The 17043-nt window shown below is 48.5% G+C and overlaps 1 protein-coding gene across 1 annotated transcript; it reads right to left on the reverse strand.

Annotated features, from left to right (window-relative positions):
• Positions 1 to 1367: 1367 nt before the first annotated feature.
• On the reverse strand, positions 1368 to 14229 carry ZDHHC19 (zDHHC palmitoyltransferase 19). Its single transcript, XM_083504484.1, has 9 exons — positions 14033 to 14229; positions 12323 to 12444; positions 10801 to 10928; positions 8556 to 8728; positions 7667 to 7772; positions 7327 to 7397; positions 6234 to 6483; positions 2270 to 2330; positions 1368 to 1584 (listed from the first exon to the last, which is right to left on the reverse strand). Exons 1-9 carry the CDS (start codon positions 14134 to 14136, stop codon positions 1454 to 1456), a joined length of 1146 nt encoding a protein of 381 aa, XP_083360610.1. The 5' UTR covers positions 14137 to 14229; the 3' UTR covers positions 1368 to 1453.
• Between the last annotated feature and the right edge of the window lie 2814 nt (positions 14230 to 17043).

Here is a 17043-nt window from a genome sequence, read left to right on the forward strand (position 1 = left end):
GAGGGCGGGGGGGAAGGGGGAGGAGAATTCATGGCAACTTTACACTTTTATCCAGTTTTCGCTTCAGAAAACTAGGTTCACTGGAAAGAAAAGGAGAACATCAGTCTTTAACATTAGCAGTAACATCTAGACCATGGGAGTGTTCCAGCCCTGTTCTTGAGTTTGTTTAAAATCTAAAACAGCTTATCTTGTATTCCTTTCTTTGAATTTATGCCATTTAGGTTTTTTAAACCTTTTTGTAAAGGCAACACTAGAATTTTCACAGCTGAGTCCTCAACTCTTTATTACTGTGTTTTGCTTTCTTTAAGTTGGGTTTTGTTTAAAACTTGCCATTGAGGTTTTCAAACCCTTTTTTGTAAATTCAGTATTAGAAACTGTACCATTGAGTCCTCAATCCTTTATTACTGCGCTTTGCTTCACCTCAGTCAAGCCAGGATTATAATACTTCAGAATTTTTGGGAGTTCTACCCCCCCTTTTTTTTGAATTTTGGTCATTTAAGCTTCATGATTTTTCTATTTCCTTCTGAAGAAACTGAATAGTTCAGTGAAACGAGGTTTGTAGCCGGCATTCTGTTTATTCAATTTTAGGTTTTTCTAATTTTTAAAAAAACTTTTTGATTTATTTCCATAAGATAATATTTCTAGTCAATTACTTCTCGTTTCAGGGATTTTCACGGTATTTCATTTGTTTTGTGCAATTTCTCGGTTCCATGACTGTCTTTTCTCTACTGGTCTCTGTTAAGTCGTGGGTGAACATATCAGACGACACAGTGATTCTTCAAACAGCTCTTCTTTATTCACAGGCCAGAACAGAACTGAACTGAAGGGTTCAGCCAGCCTCAATGGCAAGTTTTAAACAAAACCCAACTTAAAGAAAGCAAAGCACAGTAATATATAGAGCTCCACTAGAACGCAACAGTAACCACTTTCTGTAACTAGCCAATCACTGAACGTCACTTTCAATCCCCTATTTGCGTATGTGGACCTGAGTGAAAACTATCTACAGTATCTCCTTGAAAGAGAAAGAGTTTGGATTTGATATCCCGCCTTTCACTCCCCTTCAGGAGTCTCAAAGCGGCTAACATTCTGCCTTCCCTTCCTCCCCCACAACAAACACTCTGTGAGGTGAGTGGGGCTGAGAGACTTCAGAGAAGTGAGACTGGCCCAAGGTCACCCAGCAGCTGCATGTGGAGGAGCGGAGACGCGAACCCGGTTCCCCAGATTACGAGACTACTGTTCTTAACCACTACACCACACTGGCTCCAGGGTGAGAACTTCAGTACGTAACACCCTCCTGCAAGGACTCATCTTAGCTCCCCCCGCAACCCCAACCTGAACGAATAAGAAATGAACTCGCACGCAGGATGGCGACTTTACAAACGCTTTTATCCAGTTTTCACTTCACAAAACTAGGTTCACTGGAAAGAAAAGGAGAAGCCTGTGAGACCCCCCTTCAGATATCGGACACAGAGAGGAGGGTGGCTGTGGGAGAGGAAGCAGGTCGCCGGCTCCCGTGGATCTGGCATTTCCAGTGCCGGTCTTGATCCGGATCCAGAAGCTCCACAGAATCCAGCATGTCGGGAACTGGCAGGGAAAGAAAATAACAGATGGTATTTAACTCTGAGTAGACTTGCTGAGATGTTTAAGTCCCAATCAGATAAGTGCAAAGAAGTGGAGGAACGTTCCTTCATATGTGGTGGACTTGTAAAAGGGTAAAAAGAGTACTGGGAAATGATCCATAATGAATTGGAAAAAAATGTTTAAAAGTACTTTCCACAAAAAACCAGAGTCCTTTCTGTTGGGGATAATTCAGACTGAAATTCCCAGGTGTCAAAAAAGGTTATTTATAAGAGTACATTCATTTGTAAAAAAAGGAATATACAACGGGATAGACAGGAAGTCCAAAGTGTTGGTACATATAAGATTTTGGAATAGTTATTTGTCCTTGTTTTTTTTCTGAGTGAGGATGAAGCGGTCCCAGGTTTCCCTTCATGCAATTGTGAATACCTGGCCGCTGTTGGAACATAAATGCTGCCAGAAACAGCTGTTGCAGACATCTGCTGAGGGAATACAGGGAGAGATTGATCTAAGACTCACCTATAAAAGCGGTCACATGACGCAGCACCCGTCTCAGGTAAGCACCCGTTGACGCCTTACCTGTTCAGCATCCACCCATCTACCCCAGCAGCCTTCTCTGCCCCTCAGTGGACCACTGCAGAGGCTGGCTGGACCACTGGGATATGTCAGCCGCAGCAGGAGATCTACTCACTTGGGATCTCCACCATCCTCTCTTGGCTGTTCATTTGCCAGCTAGATTTCTTCTTGCCAACCTGGAAGGAGGCAGTGGGAAAAAGACAGTCATGGAACCAAGAAATTAAAGGTAAAGGTAAAGGGACCCCTGACCATTAGGTCGAGCTGTGACCGACTCTGGGGTTGTGGCGCTCATCTCGCTTTATTGGCCGAGGGAGCCGACGTGCAGGTTCCAGGTCATGTGGCCAGCATGACTAAGCCGCTTCTGGTGAACCAGAGCAGCGCACGGAAACGCTGTTTACCTTCCCTATTTATCTACTTGCACTTTGACGTGCTTTCAAACTGCTAGGTTGGCAGGAGCAGGGACCGAAAAACGGGAGCTCACCCCGTCGCAGGGCGAACCGCTGACCTTCTGATTGGCAAGTCCTAGGCTCTGTGGTTTAACCCACAGCGCCACCCACGTCCCTTACCAAGAAATTACACAAAAACAAATGAAATGCCGCGAAAATCCCTGAAACGAGAAGTAATCGAATATAGAGTTAAACTACCGTAAATAACAAAAATCAAGAAGTTTAAGGGGAAAAAATAACCTAGAATTAAACAAAGACTTAAGGAGATGCCGGCTACAAAACTCGTTTCACTGAACTCATCCGTTTCCTCCGAAGGAAATAAAGAAATTTTAAACCTTCAATGATTTTAAACAAACTCAAGAGCAGGACTGAAACGCTTCACTGAGTTTACAAAAAAGGTATGAAAACCTCAATGACAAGTTTTAGACATAGCCCTGTTTAAGAGAGCCAAGCAGTAAGGTAAAGGTAAAGGGACCCCTGACCATCAGGTCCAGTCGTGGCCGACTCTGGGGTTGCGGCGCTCATCCCGCTTTATTGGCCAAGGGAGCCGGCGTACAGCTTCCGGGTCATGTGGCCAGAATGACTAAGCCGATTCTGGCGAACCAGAGCAGCGCACAGAAACACCGTTTACCTTCCCACTAGAGTGGTACCTATTTATCTACTTGCACTTTGACACGCTTTCGAACTACTAGCTTGGCAGGAGCAGGGACCGAGCAATGGGAGCTCACCCCGTCACAGGGATTCGAACCGCCGACCTTCTGATCGGCAAGTCCTAGGCTCTGTGGTTTAACCCACAGCGCCACCCGCGTCCCTAAGAAATTGAGGACTCGGCTGTAAAAACTCTGGTTGGAATATACTCAGAGTCGCAAAGTGATTTCATGCTCTTTATTCAGCTCATAGTGGTGAGGAGGAATGAATGAAAGTCCCCTCAAAGTATCTGCTTTATATACATTATTTACACAATGGGCTGCACATGATTGGCTAATTCTGGAATTCTACTGTAAGCCAATCAGGTTGTGGATTCACTTCTATCTGGAGCATGATTGGGTGGTTCCTGCCAACCAATCATACTGCTGCCTTGTTCTAGGACCAATCAGACTGCTGCAATTTGGATCCTATTGTTCTAGGACCAATCAGACTGCTGCAGTTTGGATCCTATTCAACTCAGTACATAACACTGGTATTGCCTTTACAATACAATACTAACAAAAAAACTTACAAAGGAATACGAGAAAAGCCGTTTTAGATTTTAAACAAACTCAAGAACAGGGCTGAAACACTCCTGACTGCTGATGTTAAAGACTGATGCTAAAAACCTAGAAGGAGGAGCATTGCTGAATGGGAAGGCACCGCAATGCACAGCAATCTTTGTTTTCTGCTGGGCCTCCTCGATTTGTCCCTGGCCCCAACAAAGGGGCTGCTACCTTGCTTGCCCTGCGCTTGGGTCATAGAATCACAGAACTGCAAAGTTGGAAGTGACCCAAAGGACCACCTAGTGTAGTCAATCCCTGCAATGTTTGCAGGTTTGCAGGAGCTTCTCCTCATGTTCAAGACCTCAGGCCTGCTCCCATCTGGTCTACCGCAACCTTTCCCAAAGGCTGCACTAGCAGAGGCTGATGAGAGGGAGATACCAATTCAAAATAGCCAGAGGGCACCAGGTTGGGGTTAGGCAGGTCCACTCGCCACATTGCAACTCTCAAAGGCCATAGACAGGGCTCCTCCAGGCAGTGTGTTCAGCATTCATCCTGATCATTCTGACCCCTGTGGCCTATGCATTAGCAAAATTGAGGCTAGGTTGCTGGAATGCCTTATTTGTGAGGCTGCCCTTGGGCGTGGTTTGGAAACTCCAGCTGGCGTGTTTTGTATTATTATTATTATTATTAGTAGTAGTAGTATACTGCTCTTCATGTGTAGATCTCAGGGCAGCGGCCAAATTGCGGAGGAGGACATCTGGCCAAAAACATTTGGCACCATTGTTAAAACAGCTGCACTGGTTGCTCGTCTGCTACCAAGCCAGGTTGAAGGTCCTTGTATTACCGTATTTTTTGCTCTATAAGACTCACTTTTTCCCTCCTAAAAAGTAAGGGGAAATGTGTGTGCGTCTTATGGAGCGAATGCAGGCTGCGCAGCTATCCCAGAAGCCAGAACAGCAAGAGGGATTGCTGCTTTCACTGCGCAGCGATCCCTCTTGCTGTTCTGGCTTCTGAGATTCAGGATATTTTTTTTCTTGTTTACCTCCTCCAAAAACTAGGTGCGTCTTGTGGTCTGGTGCGTCTTATAGAGTGAAAAATATGGTAATTTACAAAGCTCTGAACAACTTAGGAGCAGGGTACCTCAAGGGATCGCCTGAACCTTCTACCCCGGCTCAATCACCTAAGGAAAATTAACAACAACCATCTCAAACTTTCCAAAATAACAATAGACTAAAAACAGATTAAAAGTCACACCAGCTTCCTAAACATCTGGGTAAAGGTAAAGGGACCCCTGACCATTAGGTCCAGTCGCGGACAACTCTGGGGTTGCGGCGCTCATCTCGCTTTATTGGACGAGGGAGCTGGTGTACAGCTTCCGGGTCATGTGGCCAGCATTACTAAGCCGCTTCTGGCGAACCAGAGCAGGGCATGCAAACACCGTTTTCCATCCCGCCATGTTGTTGTTGTTTAGTCGTTTAGTTGTGTCCGCCTCTTCGTGACCCCCTGGACCAGAGCACGTCAGGCCCTCCTGTCTTCCACTGCCTCCCGCAGTTTGGTCAAACTCATGTTTGTAGCTTTGAGAACACTGTCCAACCATCTCGTCCCCTGTCGTCCCCTTCTCCTTGTGCCCTCCATCTTTCCCAACATCAGGGTCTTTTCCAGGCAGTCTTCTCTTCTCATGAGGTGGCCAAAGTACTGGAGCCTCAACGTCAGGATCTGTCCTTCCAGTGAGCACTCAGGGCTAATTTCCTTCAGAATGGAGAGGTTTGATCTTCTTGCAGTCCATGGGACTCTCCAGAGTCTCCTCCAGCACCATAATTCAAAAGCACCAATTCTTTGGCAATCAGCCTTCTTTATGGTCCAATTGTCACTTCCATACATCACTACTGGGAAAATCATAGCTTTAACTATACAGACCTTTGTTGGCAAGGTGATGTCTCTGCTTTTTAAGATGCTGTCTAGGTTTGTCATTGCCCATCCCGCCGGAGCGGTACCTATTTATCTATTTGCACTTTGACGTGCTTTTGAACTGCTAGGTTGGCAGGAGCAGGGGCCGAGCAACAGGAGCTCACCCTGTTGCGGGGATTCGAACCAGCTTGTCTAAACAAGAATGTTTTTAGCAGGCACCAAAAAGAGCCTAGCGAAGGCACCTGCCTGATATCAATAGGCGGGGAGTTCCAAAGGCTAGGCGCTGCCACACTACAAGTTTGAGTTTTTCGGATGTGAAACAGGTGCTGGGTGGCACCTGAAAGTTCCACTGAAATATATGGGGCAAGGCGATCTCTTAGGTGAACTGGTCCCGAGTTGTTAAGGGCACCTTGAACCTGGGAATCAAAGGGCACGCAATGGGTACCTATTCCACATCAAACTGAGGTGCGGACGGGCCCATGCGTCAGGCAAACGGCAATCCCACAGGGATATCTTTCCACCCCCTGCTCACCTGCTTCTCTGCCTTTTCCGCCGACGCTCCTCCCAGCCTGGGACCCTCTCGGTGCAGAAGGCTCCCCATGGCGGACAGGAAGTGGCGCCAAGCCTTGAGCACCTTCTGCTGGCGGGACAGGTCTTGGGAGCAGCTGTGAGGGCAGGAGCCGGGGATGGCCGAGCCCATGCTGGAGACCCAGGGGACGTGGCAGAGCTCAGCGGCCTCGGCGGCCCCCAGGGCCATCGCTCCAGAGGACTTCACTCTGTACCTGCAAGAAGAGCATGGAAAGGAGGGAGGTGCAGATGAAACTGGGGTGGGCGTGTCATTGCGGTGGGAGGGACTATCTTCTGACTTAAGAGCTCCTCCAGGCAACCTGCTCATTGAGCATTCTCCCTACCTGCTTGCGCAAAGCTTGTGTGAAGGCAGTTAGATTGCACCCGGTATTTACTGAGCGCTTCTTCTGAAATTGAGCCTCTGCAGAGTGCGCCACATGGGCGCTGCCTCCTCCATGCCTGCCTGTTATGTACTGAAGTTCTCACCCTGGGCCAGCAGGGGGATACTGTAGATAGTTATGCAAATAAGGGGTCGAAAGTGACGTTCAGTGATTGGATAGTTTTAGAAAATTGTTACAGTTACATTGTACTGTTGCTCTATATAAGCAGGCTGGCTGAACGCTTCAGTTCAGTTCTGTCCTGGCCTGTGAATAAACAAGAGCTGTTTGAAGAATCGCTGTGTCGTCTGATATGTTCACCCACAACTTAACACTGCCCACTCCTCGTGAGCGTATAGAGGGGAGGTCCAAAAATATCTACATGGTGCCTAGGGAACAACTTGCATCTTAATATCACCAAGACAAAGGAGATGGTGTTGGACTTCTTCCCTCCCTAAAAAACTACGGGAAATGGGTGGGCGGAGGAGGGAGCTTTGCACCACAGCACTGGGTATGCTTAAGATGGCCCTGGGTACCACTGTAATAAAAGCAAGCAAGGAATGCGATTCCGTCACCTGCCAGCTACAGATTTCCCCTATCTGGATGGCAGCCCCTAACCCTCCACACCCGGAGGTCACCCCCAAGGAAGGATGGCGAAGCCCTGAGCCCCGAGTCACGCACTTGGTTCTGTGCCTCTGGCAACACCCCGAGTCCTGCCAGTTCGAGGCCAAAGGTTGCTTGAAGGACAGAGCCTGTGGAGAGAGATGAAGGAGGTCAGAGATGGAAAGGGAAGCAGCAGCAACAGGCAGCCTCTGCTGGGCTCGGGGTCAAGGGCTCGGGGAGCTCTCCAAGGTTGGGGGGACCCTGTTTTGGCTGCATGCGATGGTGAACAGTGGCACACACAGCTCTGGCTGCCATCCTTTGGTGCTCTGCATCCCCAGGAACTCAGACCAGGCGGCTCCTCTCACAAGGAGCAGTTTCTCTCTTCAGCCATGTTTGCCCCTTTATCTGCTTGCGGTACCTGGAATTTGCAGCTGTGATGAGCAGTTAAGATGTATCTGATCTGGGTGCAAACCAGGAGGAGCAGAGGCACCAAGTAGAATGCGGTGGGGATGGTCACCAGCACTCTGGAGGCACTGGAGTCAAGGAAGACGGACAGATAATAATAATAATAATAATAATAATAATAATAATAATAATAATAATAATAATTTATTTGTACCCCACCCATCTGGCTGGGTTTCCCCAGCCACTCTGGGCGGCTTCCAACAAAGATTAAAAATACATTAAAATATCACACATTAAAAACTTCCCTAAACCTTCAGATGTCTTCTAAAAGTCTGGTAGTTGTTTTTCTCTTTGACCTCTGGTGGGAGGGCATTCCACAGGGCGGGCGCCACCACCGAGAAGGCCCTCTGCCTGGTTCCCTGTAACTTAGCTTCTCGCAGCAAGGGAACTACCAGAAGGCTCTCGGAGCTGGACCTCAGTGTCCGGCAGAAGGATGGGGGTGGAGACGATGGGGGTGGAGGTCTACTGGACTGAGGCCGTTTAGGGCTGTCAAGGACACAAGGGAGAAATGTGCTAAGAGGAAGGCACACTTGGCAAATCCACACCGTGATCAACTCCCGCCCGGAAACCAATGTTCCCACCATGGAAGGACGTGTGGATCCAGAATTGGCCTCCTCGGTCACTTACGGACTCACTGTTTAAACCGTGTTTATGGAAGACAATCTTACTCGGCTACGAGTGATCACCAAAGAAGAAAGAAAGAAGAAGCAAAGAATTGTAGTTTTGGGAGGGGAATCTGGTTCTCCTAACAGTTCTCAGCACCCTTAGCAAACTACAGCTCCCAGGATTCTTTGAATCCCAGCGTTACAGGAGAGGGAGGGGAACTTCTCTCTGAAGGATACGTGCAGATCTTTTCCACGCTGAAAGCCTGCTGGGAGTTGAATGCCAGGTAGACCAGGCAGGAAGCCAGCACCGCCAGGTCGTAGCCGCTCAGGAAGGCCACGAAGAAGATGAAGAAGCGAAGGTTGTGGTAGCCAATGCAGTTGTTGACCCACATGCAGTGGTGGTCGAATTCCTGCAGGTGATATACAGTATAATGAATTGAAGAAAATGTTGAAAATAACTTTTGTAAAAAAAAACCAGAAACCTTTTTATTAGTCAAAATAAAAAAATTCCTTCCAGTAGCACCTTAAAGACCAACTAAGTTAGTTCTTGGTATGAGCTTTCGTGTGCATGCACACTTCTTCAGATACACTGAAACAGAAGTTGCCAGATCCTTCTATATAGTGAGAAGGTGGGGAGGGGTGTTACTCAGAAGGGTGGTGGGAATGGGAGATAGGCAGATAGCTGGGAGAGCCTGTTGACGACTCTTAACGACTGTAATAGGTCTTACAGGAAAAGGCAAGGGGTGAGAAGGTGAGAAATGGTATAGTCATGTATAGTGAGATAAGAATCCAATGTCTCTGTTCAGCCCAGGTTTTTCACCTTCTCACCCCTTGCCTTTTCCTGTAAGACCTATTACAGTCGTTAAGAGTCGTCAACAGGCTCTCCCAGCTATCTGCCTATCTCCCATTCCCACCACCCTTCTGAGTAACACCTTTAAAGGTACCTTTACCTTTACTTTATACCGAAAGAAAAGAGGACTGTTGAGTTGTGGGTGAATATATCAGACAACACAGTGAGTCTTCAAACAGCTCTTGTTTATTCACAGGCCAGAACAGAACTGAACTGAAGGGTTCAGCCAGCCTGCTTATATAGAGCTCCACTACAACGCAACTGTAACCACTTTCTGTAACTATCCAATCACTGAATGTCACTTTCAATCCCTTATTTGCATATGTGGACCTGAGTGAAAACTATCTACAGTATCCCCCTGCTGGCCCAGGGTGAGAACTTCAGTACATAACAAGGACTATATTCATGTATGCCACTACAGCAGCGAGAATGTTGATTGCACAAAACTGGAAGACTGGAGAAATACCAACTAAAGAACAATGGCAAGAGAAGCTGATGAACTATGCAGAACTGGCAAAAATGACAGACAGATTAAGAGAAAAAGACAACAGAGACTTTGAAAAAGAATGGGAACCATTTATATTAAACTTGCAGAAACAAAGAAAGTCTATAGACTTGATGGTAGGATTTAAATGAACATCCACATTATTAGTATTAGAAAATGTGTAGATAGAGAAATAATATGGTGTATTCACTGTTGTTTTTATGTTTTTAGGTTTGATGTTATTGTATAAATACGTTATTTGTATTTTTTTTCCTTTTAGGAGGCAGCAAAATGGGTGAAAGGAGAAACAATCCAGAAGCGGAAGTTGGGGGAAGCCTAGGAGGGGAGGGAGGAAGGAATGCATAGCAAATATTAGGAATATGAGATGTGTGTAATGAATGAAAAAGAAAAATGAATAAAATAAAATAAAAGAATTCCTGCAGGTGGGGCTGGAGAGTTAGGACGCGGAGCTTCTGTCCAGCTCAGGAGCCTTCTGTCCAGCACAGCCGCATTTTGCACCCCAGGTGCAAAACACTTTTCCTGTATGCATTTTTCACTAACATACATACAGTGGTGCCCCGCAAGACGAATGCCTCGCAAGACGGAAAACTTGCTAGACGAAAGAGCTTTCCGTTTTGGAGGTGCGTCGCAAAACAAATCTCCTATGGGCTTGCTTCGCAAGACGAAAATGTAATGCGAGTTCCTGCGGGTTTCCCCCCCTTCCCCCCCTTTTTCTAAGCCGCTAAGCCGCTTATCAGCTGATCCGATAAGCCGCTAATAGCGCTAATCCGCTAATCCGTGAATGGGCTTGCTTCGCAAGACGAAAAAACCGCTAGACGAAGAGAATCACAGAACGGATTCTTTTCGTCTTGTGAGGCACCACTGTATTTTTGCAAGTAATATCCCCCAATATATTGCCTTTTTGCATGTTATCTGCACACCTTGCAGCAATATATGCATTGTTGCACACAGAGCTTGACCAGAGAACTGCACTGCAAAATTCTGAGACATGCCAAATTTTGAATCGTGGCTGCATTTGCACCGTGCTCCAGAAAGTGCAAACTAGGTGACAGGTTTTACTTTAAATGCGAACCGAGTCAAGCTCCTCCTCCTCTCCTCTGCCCCTAGGGGCCGCTGTCGTTCTTTACCTCCACACAGGTGTTGCACCAGGAGCAGTGGAAGGTGTGCTGCAGGCAGTAGAGCTGGCATTTGTTGCACCAGTGCTGGTTGAGGTCTTTCATGGTGAAGGCCTGGTTCACCAGCTCTTCTTCAATGCCTGGCCGTGGAAGGAAGCAGAGAAGGGAGAAGGCGGCTTCAGAGTCAGGCCATGTGGACATCACACATTTAAAGACTACTCTATTCCGAACTTTAAAATGGAAAGTGTAATGCTGGTGGTCAACAAAAGAGGTTTAAAGACTGTCTCAAGGCAATTTTTTAGAAATGTAGAATAAACACTGACAGCTGGGAAACACTGGCCTTCAGTTGGAGAACAGCCTTGACCAAAGGTGTCGTGGGCTTTGAAGACACTCGAACTCAGGACGCAAGGGAGAAACGTGCTAAGAGGAAGACATGCTTGGCAAACCCTCACTGTGATCAACTCCCGTCTGGAAACCTATGTCCCCACTGTGGAAGGACGTGTGGATCCAGAATTGGCCTCCACAGTCACTTACAGACTCATTGTTAAAACCGTGTTTATGGAAGACAACCTTACTCGGCTACAAGGGATCGCTGAAGAAGAGGAGGAGGAGGAAGAAGAAGAAGAAGAAGAAGAAGAAGAAGAAGAAGAAGAAGAAGAAGACACACTTAAAGCGCCGTGATGCCACTTTAAACAGTCATGGCTTCCCCCAGAGGATTCTGGGAGCTGTTAGGAGACTCCCCCATTTTCCTAATGGAGCTACAGTGGTACCTTGGTTCTCAAACGCCTTGGTACTCAAACAAATTGGAACCCAAACGCTGCAAACCCAGAAGTAAGTGTTCCGGTTTGCGACCTTTTTTCAGAAGTCGAACGTGTGCCGATTTGAGTGTTCCGTTTTGAGTGTTACGCTGAGGTCTGTCTGTTTTTGCTATTTATCTTGCGTTTTTGTTTTCGTGGATCTTTTTGTTTTGTTTTTGTGGCTGTGTGGAACCCAGTTGAGCTACTGATGGATTGAATGAGTGACTGCAGTACATTGTTTGTTGCTTTCATTTTTTGGATCAGTGGTCTCGTTAGATAGTAAAATCCATGTTAAATTGCTGTTTTAGGGGGTGGTTTTTAAAAGTCTGGAACAGATTAATCCATTTTGCATTACTTTCTATGGGAAAGCGCACCTTGGTTTTGGAACGCTTTGGTTTTGGAACGGACTCCCGGAACAGATTAAGTTTGAGAACCAAGGTACCGATGTATAATTCTCCGATTCACTTGACAATCTTTGATCCAAAGTCCTCCATTTTTAGAAACAGTGTTACAAAGGTTGGGTGCCACCCTCACTCTCTGCAAGATTCCAAGGGGTTCTAGGGCGCTCATGCCAGGCCTGTGTTCCTTTGGAGGGTTGAGGCACAGCGGAGACTGTCGTAGCCTTAAGAAATATGGTTTATTCACCTGTTTACACCTTCAGTCTGCATGGAGAGAGTCCAGATCTTACAGCTTGGTTGTAGGGCGACAGGGTGGAAAGGCAGCCCCTTCACACTAACCTTTGTGGAGGATTCCAGTGTCTGTGAAACTGGTGAGGAGGAAGTAGATAATGGTTGGGATGAAGAGGAGGCCGGAGATGGCGGGGAAGGCCCAGGACACATGGAGGGCCAGCCAGCTGCACCTGTGGAGGAAGCAGGTGGAGGCTGGGGTGAGACCTTGGCTTTGGCCCACAGAAGAAACTAACCTTGGAAGAAAAAGGTCCTGTGCCCACCACAGTTTAAGAATCATAGAATGGGAAGGGACTCTGCGGCTTATCTCCTCCAACTTCCTGGAATGCAAGAATCTCGGCTCAAGCATCCATGACAGACGGCCATCCAACCTCTGCTTAGAAACCTCCAAGGAAGGAGAGTCCACCACCGTCCGAGGGAGACCGTTCCACTGTCAAACAGCTCTCACTGTCCGAACGTTCCTCCTGATGTCAAGTCATAATCTTCTTTCTCATAACTCAAAACCATTGGTTCGGGTTCTACCCTCCAGGAGAAAGGAAACTCATTCCATCTTCCATGTGACAGCCTTTTAGATACAGTGGTACCTCGGGTTACATACACTTCAGGTTACAGACACTTCAGGTTACAGACTCCGCTAACCCAGAAATAGTACCTCGGGTTAAGAACTTTGCTTCAGGATGAGAACAGAAATTGCACGGCAGTGGCAATGCGGCAGCGGGAGGCCCCATTAGCTAAAGAACAGTTTCAGGCTAAGAACAGTTTCAGGTTAAGAATGGACCTCCAGAATGAATTAAGTTCTTAACCCGAGGTACCACTGTATTGGCAAGCTGGAATGCATGCAGAGGAGGACAACCAAGATGATCAAGGATTTGGAAGCCAAGCCTTATGAGGAACGGTTGAGGGAGTTTGGCATGTTTAGCCTGGAGGAGACTGAGAGATGATAGGATAGCCATCTTCAAATATCTAAAGCAGGGGTCAGCAAACTAAGGGCCGCGGGCCAGATCAGGCCCAGTTGCCTTCAGGATCTGGCCCACGAACTGTCCGTGGATTGGCGTGGGGATTCGGTTCATTTGGGCTGCGCCATTTCCCCCCCTGCACCATTCCATTCCCCCCTCCCTCGCACACCCTGTGGCGTTGCCTCCTCCTTCCCTCCCTCCTCCTGGCTTCTCCCCGCCCTGCCTAGAGGAGGAAGGGGGCTGGGCTGAGCTGGCTGAGCGCCATTTTAAGCAGCCCCTCTCCTCCGGAGTCAGCCCTTTCGCGTTGCTCATCTTCCCTCTGCCGCCGTCGCCTTGGTGCTCCTGTGGGCCAGAGAGTGGAGCGGACAACCTTGCTCTGCCAACCCACGAGAAGTAGCGGTGGTGGTGGCAGCCCCTGTGAAGGTAAGTACAGCGGCTGGGGGGGGGGACTACTTGCCTCCCTCGCCTCTTCTTCCAGCTCCCCACCCCCGGTGCTGCTTCTCTGGCCTGCCACATGGTCTGAGGGACAGTGGACCGGCCCGTGGCTAAAAACTTTTGCCGACCCCTAAAGGGCTGCCCCATGGAAGATGGAGGAAGCTTGTATTCTGCTGCTCCATTTGTTGGGATCTAGACCATTTGTTGGGATCTAGTGAGACCCGCTGACCCTTTGGGTCTGATCCAGCAAACCTCTTACCTCTGCTGCCCTACCCTAAGACGGGATCATTCAGTTCAAAATGGCCAGCTGAGCGGAATTGCCAACGGCTGCTCCTTGACTCGGACATCCTGGATCCGCCTTCATACTTACGGGAAAGTAAAGAAGAGGCAGCTGAGACCCATCAGGGTGCTGAAGTGGAAGGAAGCAAAGATGCTGGAAGTGAGAGATTGGCATCCATCTTGGGCAAACCCCATGTCTCGAGGGGAAGAGCCAGGGAAAGCTGTTGGAGCAGTCGCTGGGCCCAAGCTGGATGGAACCCCCTTTGGTCTGTTGCCAGGGCGATGTTGTGATGCGGCAAAGGGATCGAGGACATAAGCGGGGGGTCTCCTCTGTTGTGGAACGTCGCCATGGTGGCGGAAGAAGTCCATTAATGGGCCCATGGTGCAAAGGATGCTGGGAGCTGACACCTGCCACTCAGGTGGCTTATGGGAGCGCTCCATACAAGACTCACCCTAAGACCACCTTTAGGGGGTGGGGTTACATTTATTCATTACAAATAAAGCAGTTCCTAGAGAAGAGGGAAAAAGGGACGCGAGTGGCGCTGTGGGTTAAACCACAGAGCCTAGGACTTGCCGATCAGAAGGTCGGCGGTTCGAATCTCCGCGATGGGGTGAGCTCCCATTGCTCGGTCCCTGCTCCTGCCAACCTAACAGTTTGAAAGCACGTCAAAGTGCAAGTAGATAAATAGGTACCGCTCCGGCGGAAAGGTAAATGGTGCTTCCGTGCACTTGCTCAGGTTTGCCAGAAGCGGCTTAGTCATGCTGGCCACATGACCTGGAAGCTGTACGCCGGCTCCCTCAGCCAGTAAAGTCAGATGAGCGCCGCAACCCTAGAGTCAGTCACTGTTGGATAAAAGCAGCAATGCAAAAGCCAGCTCCAGATGGCTGGAATGCAAAACAGGATGTTGTGGTTTGCAACTGTACTGTTGGCAAAAAGGAGGAGTCTATTCTCTGTACTGAGCACCGGATGTTAGCTCAGTGTGTCATCTGAACTATGCTGGAAGTACAGGGGAGGAGTTGTGACTCTTCTGATGGAGTCTGAAGGGTGCAGTCACGTTTCTATGTACTGCTGAATGACAGGAATAAAACATGTAAATAGGACTCCTGTCTGTCTCATTTCCCCTCCCTGGGGGGAAAGCAAGGAGAGAGAAGCAGAGGGTGTGTTCTCCTCACGTCTAAGGGAGGAGAATCGCCGGTTTATGACCTAGCCTGCCGGGAGTAGCAGACGGAAGGTAAACAAGTATCTCACTCAATTGCCCGGGGAAGGCCAGTTTACCTCTGACTGTGAGCTGAGATACTGACAGTCACAACTGGACTTAATGGCCAGGGGTCCCTTTACCTAGAGAAGAGGGAGACAGTAAAGATTTACAACAGTGGTTTGCAGAAGGTCATAGATCAGAGGCTGGGAAATATTGGGAGAGGAGCAGGAGGAAGAAGCGCCAGGGGAGAGACAGCTGACAGACTCTGTGTCTTTAGAAAGCATCCTAGACCCCTCTTCTCCCAGAACCCGGTGGGCATGGAAAGGAGGAGAACAGAAAGCTCAGAGGCAGAAGGCACAGATCAGCCAACATAGAGAAGACGTGTAATAGGAGAGGCGGAGGGACACCATGGGAGGGACTGCATTCCCGGAAGCCTGACACATATCAGTCATTGCTTCTCCAAAAGCATTTCCCTTAGGGGTTGACTTTGGGTGGGGGGTGCTTTGTCAGTTTGCCATTGAACCTGCCAGGCCCGCTCGGCCCCCAATGGCTAGCTCATCAACTGTGGGACTCGCTTGCTCTTGTGCCCAGATCCTGCTTGCGGGTTCCCCATAAAGGCAGAGCCTCCAATTGCCACCAAAATGCCGGGACCTTCACGAAAGGCATCACTGCTTCTCACTTTGTCTTGCAGAGTCCCGGATTTCCAAATAGCTTTCTGCTACAAGTGACCTTGGAGTCGTTTCCTTATAGCAATCAAACAATTTCAATGCAAACCATAAAATACAATTATTGGCTCTTGAAGCAGCACACATCAATAAAAACCGGGTGGGTGAGTGGGACGGGGGCGGTTCTGCCACCAAGCTTACAAATTACTAAGACACACAGGGAGAAGGGGAGGAGAAGGGAAAGGAAGGCAGTAGAGGAGGATCAGGTCTTCGAAGCCAGAATGAGTTATGGCAATTGACAAAGGAGCTTCCATAGCTCAGTGGCAGAGTGCAATAGGAAGCCCTCAAATTCAGCACCTTGGCAATAATAATAATAATAATAATAATAATAATAATAATAATAATTTATTATTTATACCCCGCCCACCTGGCTGGGTTTCCCCAGCTACTCTGGGCGGCTTCCAACACAATGTTAAAATACAGTAATGCCTCAAACATTAAAAGCTTCCCTAAACAGGGCTGCCTTCAGATGTCTTCTAAAAGTCTGGTAGTTGTTTATCTCTTTGACATCTGGTGGGAGGGCGTTCCACGGGGCGGGTGCCACTACCGAGAAGGCCCTCTGTCTGGTTCCCTGTAACTTAGCTTCTCGCAGCTAGTGAACTGGCAGAAGGCCCTCAGCGCTGGACCTCAGTGTTCGGGTAGAATGATGGGGGTGGAGATGCTCCTTCAGATATACTGGACCGACGCCGTTTAGGGCTTTAAAGATCAACACCAGCACTTTGAATTGTGCTTGGAAACATACTGGGAGCCAGTGTAGGTCTTTCAGGACCAGTGTTATATGGTCTTGGCGGCTGCTCCCAGTCACCAGTCTAGCTGCTGCATTCTGGATTAGTTGTAGTTTCTGGGTCACCTTCAAAGGTAGCCCCACATACAGCGCATTGCAGTAGTCCAAGCGGGAGATAACCAGAGCATGCACCACTCTGGCGAGACAGACAGCGGGCAGGGAGGGTCTCATCCTGCGTACCAGATGCAGCTGGTGGACAGCCGCCCTGGACACAGAATTGACCTGCGCCTCTATGGACAGCTGTGAGTCCAAAATGACTCCAAGGCTGCGCACCTGGTCCTTCAGGGGCACAGTTACCCTATTCAGGACCGGGGAGTCCCCCACACCCGCCCATCTCCTGTCCCCCCAAAACAGTACTTCTGTCTTGTCAGAATTCAACTTCAATCCATTAGCC

The sequence above is a fragment of the Podarcis liolepis genome (assembly GCF_965112155.1).
Source record: "Podarcis liolepis genome assembly, chromosome: 5".
NCBI lineage: Eukaryota > Metazoa > Chordata > Lepidosauria > Squamata > Lacertidae > Podarcis > Podarcis liolepis.

Bases quoted from the DNA above. Each gene is read 5' to 3' on its own strand.
- ZDHHC19 (XM_083504484.1), bottom strand. From the start codon at position 14,136: ATGGGGTTTGCCCAAGATGGATGCCAATCTCTCACTTCCAGCATCTTT. The intron at 7,398-7,666 runs GTACCGCAAGCA...CTCTCTCCACAG, and splicing joins ATCACAGCTGCAAATTCCAG to GCTCTGTCCTTCAAGCAACC. The intron at 6,484-7,326 runs GTGCGTGACTCG...CTCTTCTTGCAG, and splicing joins TGCCAGAGGCACAGAACCAA to GTACAGAGTGAAGTCCTCTG.